Source organism: Montipora foliosa, chromosome 5, assembly GCF_036669935.1.
Source record: "Montipora foliosa isolate CH-2021 chromosome 5, ASM3666993v2, whole genome shotgun sequence".
Taxonomy (NCBI): domain Eukaryota; kingdom Metazoa; phylum Cnidaria; class Anthozoa; order Scleractinia; family Acroporidae; genus Montipora; species Montipora foliosa.
The window spans coordinates 412,071-419,956 of NC_090873.1; the positions used below are offsets into that span (position 1 = coordinate 412,071).

Here is a 7,886-nt window from a genome sequence, read left to right on the forward strand (position 1 = left end):
CCACCCTAAATGCACGAATTTTCAAGCGTTAGAAAATTCGTCCGGTACCGTGTGGATTAGGCCTTTGTCTCATTTACCTCTTCGTCGAATTCTCGTTGATATTTTACTAACTGTGTGTCAATAAAAATAAAACGCCGACAAACATTTTTTTGTTTGTGTTGCGTTTTATTCTTATTGAAGCTTGAATGGCCCAAGTCAAAGAATTTTTATGTAACTGTGGTGTTATGTACAACACTGAAACCAAACGGCAAATTTTCTGGTAACTTTTTCGGGCTGGATATCAGAGAAGGAATCGAACACCTTCACTGAATCTGTGCATTTAAAATTTTCTGGCTATTTATAATTTTATTTATTTGTACTCAACTCTGTACAGTCTTCATGTCAAAAAACAATGTGAAATTTGACTAATTCTTGTTAGTCAAAAATTATTTGAAAGAAAGCTTGTTGCCCTTTTTTTTTTTGCTTCATTTTTGAAAGAAATAGTTCTTCAATGAAGGGTTTGATCCCGAACACTGGTGGGAAATTTCAGGAAATTTATTTAGTTGCGTGTGGTTTTTGACACGGCGTGTGATGCTTGTTTTAACGCACGCAATGAAATGGAAATTTTTTTTCCATGTTGTTTGTTTCAATTAAATTTTTTGGCTGGAAAAGGTTTTATTGTGAGATTTTTTTGTTTTTGTGGATGGATCATGTTCGAACTTAACTAATTTGCATAGGTGGGCTGGCATTTCATATGCGAGTTGTTTTCATAAAGATGTCAAGAATTTTTTGCCATTTTGTATTTCAAGAGTTCTTTCTTGCAAATGATTAAAGGTAGCCATAGTTTTGTACATCAAAAGAGATTTATTTAGTCAATCTATTGTAAAATGAGTTTATTTGGGAAGCCAACAGTATTTCTTTAACTGGTTCCTGGTTAACCCAATTTATTGCTAAAACTTACTAGTGGGAAGATTGTTTACGTTGCTCATAAACACGAAGATTTTTCAACAATATATCGCTTTAATCTAACCCCAAATCATTCAGGTGGTAAAAAAGTTCATAGTTATTAACCATATCCTTCGCTTTTGTGTTTACCAGCAAATATGATGCATTCGAGCTCGATCCCCCAGCCGCCTTCCTCCATTGTAGGAGTTACCAGGAGTACTAATTGGATTCCTAGGCTTTTTTCTTTTTTACAATTTTTTTTTCGGCATTACTCCTGAGAAAATCCAGTTTTAGCGCCTTCAATACCACCCAACTCATTGCCCTCTGTTTTTGTGTAACATGTACCACAAGCAAACCAGTTTACGCTCACAGAGCGTCTAGTTCTTTGCAAACTAACGGGTCTGACCGGCCAGTTCTGACAAAGGAAAGCGCCCTTTGTGTTGTGAGTCCCGATAACCGTAAAGTGGAGGCACTTAATTAATGAAGGGATTAACGCTGTAAAAAGGAAAGTCACTACATTCTTTCAATATTCAAATTATCAAGTTTGTTTCAATTGTGTTGTACAAAGAATTCATTTCACCTGGTTGAAATAAAAGAACAAGGGATGGGTGTAGACACGGTGTTTCACCTGGAAGATGGTAAAAAAGAGGAGATATTGTAGTGGTATTATTGGTAAAAATGTCACAACACTCACCCAAAAAGATTAAAACCAAATGTAATCATTATTTCATTTTATTCAAGGAAGAAGGTAAATTAACACAGATCCCCTGGTATATTTACATCCGAGTTGTAAATTACCATTAAATAGACGCTTATGGTGTTTCTGATGGCAAAGAGAATAGCATCAGAAACACCCTTAATCTGAAGAATCCTTTCAACCTTTTGTCCACCAGTCGCTCATGAAATGTAAACAATGCGTGACATTTTGGAAACTCCGCGAGAAAATGGGGCGAGAGATCAAGAACCATTTTTCTGTCACGAACTGTTTTGGAGAAAAACTCGTTAAGTCATTCAAATAGGGGTAACTTTTTCCAGAAAAGTCTAATAACTATGGCCTCAGTGACGTTAACAAGTCGGTAAGTTATAGGGGTGTCTATAAGGGGTCCTCATTTCGTTAAAAGATAATGTTAGAACATAAAATCATAGTACATAGTGGAAACTAATGTCCTCTCGAAAATTTAATATGATTGCCATAGTTCTCTTGAGAAAGCGTGACTAACTCCAAAAAATAACTTTCTGCTTAATTTTTATGGATGTTAAACCCATTTTTGTAATATCAATGAGAGGACTCAAAGTGCTCAATTTTACCAGCTCGGTCGGCTGATACAAAATAAGCTTATGTCATTGATATTTCTTCACCTTTATCACCACAGTTAAACTTTTCTCCATTGCCCAAATTTTTTATTCATGAATGTAAGATGTCAAAGAGGGTTCATGCAATTTCCGTATATATGAACTTCCCGGTCATGCTGACAATTGCTAACGGTAAGCAATGAACACCAAGAGGTTGAAGCTGACCTTACAGTTCAAAGCTGATACAGGTTAGTTCATCCGTGCTTTAAACAGCTCGGTCCTGGATATTAGCCCTTTTTTTTTCAGTACTTTGCTGTTGTCATTCAAATGTTTCAAACTCAAATCATCGTGAGAACTCCACATACAAGGCTTGTTAAGGTGGCTCAAACCAGTTTCAACACTTGAGAGATGAAACGTTCTTATTAGAAGGATTGCAATGCTATTAAATCTCTAATATACACAAAGCTATGATGCTGGCAAAAAAATAGGACTTGAAAATGCAAGATTTGCTCTCAGGTTTGCCTCAAGCATTTCTTGCAATCTTTTGTGTTCTTCAGACTTTGTCAATGTGATAAAACTTGGATGTGCACACTAAAGCTTGAACTAATAACATGAACAATAATTTATTAAATGATTTCAGGGAACTGAAGAATAGGTCAACTGGTATTGATATATTTGTACCTCAGTATGAACACATCTCTGGATCATTTGGTGGATCTGTTTCGTACCACGTCATTGTAGTGACGCAACTGTTCTACTTTAAAATACCAAATAAACATAAGGAGTCTGATGTTGTCCAGTTCATGGTGAGCATCAATCAAGTGTAGTTAAATAGTGTTGAATGTTGTCATTGTAATCTAGTTATTGATGGGATGACTTTGTGGTTATCAACCGTGCCTTCCACCTCTGCGACCGGGGTTCAACTCTTGGCCCCGAGATCGCATGTGGTCTGAGTTTCAATCGATCTCAACCTGACTCCGAGGGTTTTTCTCCGGGTACTCCAGTTTTCCTCCCTCAGCAAAATCGACTCCCAGCCTATTCCATCTGGCTGAGGTGCTGTGCTCCGAGGTCATACATGGGTTGTGTTCAGGGGCCGAGCGCCTAGCCGGTAGCACAACTCCATCAGTCTGACCTCGTCAAGCCGTGCCCTTAACAATTCAGTCTCCGACTCTGAGTAAAGGCATTTAGCAGGTCATTATTACTGTTATTATTATTATTATTATTATTATTATTATTACTATTATTATTATTGTATTACATTGTTTTTGGTAGTTGTTTGGTTAGGATTGCATTGGTTAAGGAAGGGTTTAGTTCTCGGTTGAGGAAGGGTAAATTTTTTATTCAGATTTCTTGTACAGTATTTAATTTCTTATTCTACGTCAAGGATGCTATAGCTATTATGTGCTGTCTATCATCACAGATTCCACATAAATATGAGATTTTTGAAGACCTGTGCAGCAAACTTGTGCAAAAGTTCCCCAGTGTTGTCCTTTCTTCTCCACCAAAAAAGACTTTTCTTATAAGTGAATCTGTGATCAGTGACCGTCGACAATACATGGAGGAAGTTCTTCAACAGATTGCTCGGACTCCTAAACTGGCTTGCAGTTCATTAGTACTTGAGTTTCTTGGTGCTAAAAAAGGAAACAAGGATATTAAGTCAGACGAGTCCCAGTCAAGAAAGGTATGATACCAGTATATTATAAGTGTTAAGGGAGAGGGACTGTCTTCCTGGGGGTGTGGGGCTGGGAGCATCCTAGAAAAGAGGGTGTTATGTTTGGGTAGTGGTGAGGGGTATGGCCATGATATTTTCTAGTTTTCAAAAAATGAATCATTTGATTTTTTAGGGTGAATTTTTTTTACCATTTATTAAGAGGGAAGACTAGTATTTATTAATTTTAATTAGCAAGTTACAGCATTTGTCTTATTTTGGCTCATATTTAGGATGAAGAGTTCTCAGAAAAGAAAAGTGCCAATGACGAAGTTGCAGAAGATGAGGACCTGTTTGCAAGCGTGGATAAAACAGATTCAGACAGAATAGAACACAAAGAAGATGACGAGGAAGACTTGCTTGCTGTGGCACAAGTATCTTCAGCAACAAATCCACCAGTATCAAGAAAAGGCTCCTCCATTTTTGATACAATTGACACAGAAAATGTTGACAATGATGATGTGAATAATCTTTTTGTACCTGCTGATGCTAATGAAAAGAAAATAAATGTGCAGAAAGAGGACAATTCAGAGCTACTCAAGTAAGTAACACTCATACGACTTATAAGAAAATTGAAAATTTGAAAAGTCCAACTTTTTGGGAGTGATTATTTAGACATAGTTCAGACAGTGAGTGCTTAACAAATCTGTACTCCAATGCAAGGCAGTTCCTTGTTGCAAAAAGTGTTGAGAAGACACGTGCGAAGGAGAAAACCAACAAGGAGGCTGAAACCAATACATACCAATAGCAAACCCTAAAAAGATGCACTTGTTTACATGACGTTATAGGTTACCTTGGCAACAAGAAGAACCCTCTGAAAACATCTCATATATTGTATGGCAATGCTAATATCTCAAAAAATTTAACAGTTATGAAGGAGGATCATAGTTTCACTTGATTTCATATCCGCAGTTCAATACATGATTCATTCCCAAGAAGGTCCAGTCTCATTCACACGGTTATCTGAAAAACTATTTGAATTATCACCCACATGAATGAGAAGCATGGGTGCGGAACAGGTTATTCCTTCCCGGGTGCTTTAAATCGTTACACCAGCACTAGATGGGTTGCCAACCAAAGCTAATGAGTCCCATCTACCCCGCAGGTTTGTGTATCAGAGTCCTCTTTTCCTAGGTGGGCTGCCAACCAAGGTTGGAGAGTCCCTCCTACCCCTTGTTGTAACCCAAACAGGGGTGGATTAGGGGTTACTGGCACTTGCCAAAGGTGCCACCCCAGACTCTGGTGGGCGAGCGTTCACTTTCCCGTAGTAGGCTGAGGCTCCAACCTGACCAACTCCAGTGCCCAAATTATTATTATTATTATTATTATTATTATTATTTAAGAACCTAAATGTCTGCATATGTTGTCATATGCCACTAAAATGCAAGGGGAGGATTTGTTTCCATCAACTTTACGTTCTATCCTTTTACTTTGTACCATCTCATCTCTTAACATGTTGACAGTATTGAAGATGACTTGGACAAATTACTGACGGCCAAACGGAAGCCTCCAAAACCAGTAAAACCCGTAATACCTGTAAAGCCTGTAGCAAAACCTCGACTCAAAGCAAAACCAGACCTGAAGCCAAAGCCCACTCCTCAGCCAAGGTTTGCCAAGGGAAGTGCCGAGGAAGATGAACTCTTTGGAACAGTGTCATCAACAATTAAAGGAAAAAAGCCGTCAGTACCCGAAAGAAAAGCAAGGAGTTCAGACCAAAATTTGTTTGATCAAACAAGAAAGACGTCGTTCAACAGGTTTGTAGTGTTCCGCAGTACCAAGAAATATTTTTTTGGGTGGACGCAAAGACCCGCAACACCAAGTACGCGGACACAATTTAAATTACGATTGTTACAAATCGTCTCGTACGGGAGTGAACATAGACGTGACGGACGCGAAAAGCGATTGGAGGCGCGATTTACGTTTGTTCCTGTCTTTGTTAGAAAACGTTTGAGCCTTTCGAAAAACACACGGTTGGAGCAAAACAAGATGCGACCAGTGCGCATGCCCATGCAAGCGTAAGTCAGGGCGCATGTAAACGCCGTAAGAACACACGAGCCGTGCTAAACATCAAAGAACTTAAGACGCAGGCAATGACGGAGAAGGGAGAGTGACCTAGTCGCTTCAAGATCAACAACAACGACCTTTGTTGGTTCCCTTTTTTCTTTAACCTAATTGCGAAAATTTGAGAAAATTCTAACAAAGGAATATAGGGTACTGGCAGCCAAGAAATTACCACATTGACCAGAACAAACTCCAAATTATTATGCGTGCATTTATTTTCTTTATATTTGAAACCGCGGTACATTCCAACGTTCTGTGGATGTCTTATATTCATGTCACCTGCTAAGAAGGCCTGAAAGTTGCTATGAAAGAACCCCAGAAGGGAAAGTGGTTTCTGTCTTGAGTTCACGTAACATGCCTGCAAACCATTTCCAAATTCGTCCAGGCCCCAGTTTTTCAAACGTTGGATAAATCACTAACCAGTGGATAAGTCATAGCGAAAACAATTGCATTATCCAATGGATAGTGATTTATCTGGTGGATAGCGTTCTTCCACCATTTGAACAACTGGGGCCATTACTTTTAATTTTGCTCTAGACCTGCATCACATGGCGAAGAGACACTCGACGATATATTCAACAGTCCGCCACAACCCAGCTTTGGAACAACGGAAGACGATGATGACTTGTTCCAACAAAGGAAAGGAGTTCAAGAAAGAGGTGTGCAGGATATGGGGGTGGACGACATTGCAAGCTACATTCAGCAGAACATGCCCAGCACAGAGACAAAGCTTGATTTATTTTAGGATTTAAATCACAGAGGCTTAGAAGGACGTTAATTTATTGTAGGACAAAAGCCACAAACCGACGTGGCTGTCGTGAGGAAAGCACACGGTGCATGCGGACAGCATCAAGCTTGTCTCGAATCCGATTCCTTTCTTCCTCCCACGTTTATTCTTCATCCTTTTGGCCTCCCATTTCTTGTTTCCTCATGATGGACAAACAAGTGACCGAAAGTAGAAGTAAATTGAACATTAACAGTTCAGGGACAAGTTAATCTTTTGCTTTACGAAGCCAAAAGGGAAACCGAAGGGCGCGTCGCTGTCCTTATAATAGCATTAGGGAGCTGGCCGACGGCGACCGGGCTACGAGAACGTTATCCGAAAATATCATTTCCCTTTGTTGTAATAATTTCGCGATTATTCCAACTAGTTCGGCGTAGAAAGTGTGTGTCAACATTCCAGAAACAAAATTGGTGTGAACGGTGTGGATGTTTGGACAGGAAATTGAAAATTTACCGCCAGGTGCTCGCGTCCTTAAATTCACATGACCTCAAATTTGGTCATTTCCCGCCGTTGTCAGGATGAGAATGGCAAAGAAGTGTATCAAAATGTGAAACTGGCAACATCACATTGATCATTATCTGTAAGGTTGCTTCCGCCGTTGGTGCAATTAAACGAATACGGCATCAAATCCCCTCAATGTATATAACAGCCTTGTTCAGCCTCATTTTGACTATTGCGATCTGGTGTGGGGACACTGTAATAAGGGCCTTTCTGAAAAACTTCAAAAGCTTCAAAATCGCGCAGCTCGCATACTGATGTCTGCTAGTTATGACAGTGATTTAAGTGATTTGCTCCCCCAGGGTACTAGGGTGCTGCAAACTCTGTCATGAAAGACTAGAAAAGAAATCTATTATGATGTATGCCCTGCATCGTGCATTTCACATTCTGGTACATTTTGTTGCCGTTCTTGTCCAAGAAACGACGTGAAATGACCAAATTTGAGGTTACAGTGTATGTGGTCTGGAGGACGCGAACACCTGATGATTAATTCTCAATTTTCATTCCAAACAGACTCGCTGTTCATAACAATTTTATCCCTGGAATATTGGTACACACTTAACGCTTAAGTAAGCGTCCCTAAGCACACCTACGCTTGAGTATGCGTTGCCTTATTGG

General features: G+C 39.4%; 1 protein-coding gene across 1 annotated transcript; it reads left to right on the top strand.

Moving 5' to 3' along the window:
• Positions 1–1,883: 1,883 nt before the first annotated feature.
• Positions 1,884–6,970, top strand: LOC138003279 (HCLS1-binding protein 3-like). Its single transcript, XM_068849235.1, has 6 exons — positions 1,884–2,000; positions 2,858–3,023; positions 3,638–3,898; positions 4,159–4,466; positions 5,389–5,679; positions 6,524–6,970. The coding sequence occupies exons 1-6, from the start codon at positions 1,975–1,977 to the stop codon at positions 6,729–6,731; spliced, it is 1,260 nt and encodes a 419-aa protein (XP_068705336.1). The 5' UTR covers positions 1,884–1,974; the 3' UTR covers positions 6,732–6,970.
• The last annotated feature ends 916 nt before the right edge of the window (positions 6,971–7,886 follow it).